Here is an 876-nt window from a genome sequence, read left to right as displayed (position 1 = left end):
TCGGGCCAAATTTTCGATGTCCTTCTCCACCAGCTGCGTCCCGGAGACATCCATGGCGAGGCCGTCCTCTCCTGCGGGGGGGTGGGGGGTCAGAGGACCGTCAGCCCCACCGAGGGGGGGTCCGCCGACCCCGCATCGCCCCGCCAAGGGGCCGCGCATCGCTCCGCGGTGGGGCGCGGACCGGCGCTTACCTCTGTCGGTATTTACAGGGCTGGGATGCGAGACATTCCTTTGGTCCTGATAGGATTTTCTGGTCTCTAAATCCTCTGCCGCGGAGTGATTGTCTTCTTTATCTTGCTCTTAAAGGTAATAAACCGATTTTCAACCATAAGCAATGAAAGTATGGTCCTGATATATCCTTAATTACATAATTACGGACAAAGCCCTCGTTAAAACCTTCTTAGTGGACATCCTAATCGCTTTGCTGGTGGAAAGTAGCTTGCTGGCAGGAGCTTTGCCCCAGCCGTGCCGTGTGCGGCCCCGCCAGCCCATCCCCGCCGCACCGGCCTCGTCCGACGGCGGCTTCCCCGGGCCCGGGGGGGGCCTAACCCCGTCCCCCGTCCGGAATCCGTTTGCACTCGCTTTTCTCCCGAAATCCCCCAAACGAAAGCGGCGGCCCGGTTGCCCCCCCGGGGCTGAGCAGCCGGCGGGGGGCGGCGCCCGGGGCCGCGCCATCGATGCGCACCGGCTTCCCCCCCCCCAAGCCGCCCCCCCGGCCCGGTTTACCCTTCGCCTCGGGGGTGCACAGGTAGGCGGCCGGGGCTCCCAGGGAGGCGGCGGGTTTCAGCGGCTGCAGGTGCTCCCCGCGCTCCGGCGCGTACACCTACAAAACAAGGAGTCAGGGGGGCGGCGGGGACCCCCGAGGGCAGAGAAACA

General features: G+C 65.1%; 1 protein-coding gene across 1 annotated transcript in view; it reads right to left on the bottom strand.

Annotated features, from left to right (window-relative positions):
* SKOR1 (SKI family transcriptional corepressor 1) overlaps positions 1 to 876 on the bottom strand; it is a 39,341-nt gene that overhangs the window by 16,258 nt on the left and 22,207 nt on the right. Inside the window, exons 4-6 of the mRNA XM_014952681.1 lie at positions 727 to 823; positions 192 to 299; positions 2 to 71 (exon numbers count right to left, since the gene is read on the bottom strand). Coding sequence (XP_014808167.1) covers positions 2 to 71; positions 192 to 299; positions 727 to 823 — 275 coding nt within the window. The remainder of the gene's footprint in view (position 1; positions 72 to 191; positions 300 to 726; positions 824 to 876) is intronic.

Source organism: Calidris pugnax, unplaced genomic scaffold, assembly GCF_001431845.1.
Source record: "Calidris pugnax isolate Ruff unplaced genomic scaffold, ASM143184v1 scaffold187, whole genome shotgun sequence".
NCBI classification, from domain to species: domain Eukaryota; kingdom Metazoa; phylum Chordata; class Aves; order Charadriiformes; family Scolopacidae; genus Calidris; species Calidris pugnax.
Note: the sequence above shows the minus strand (reverse complement) of the source record. Positions and strands in the feature narration are given on the sequence as shown.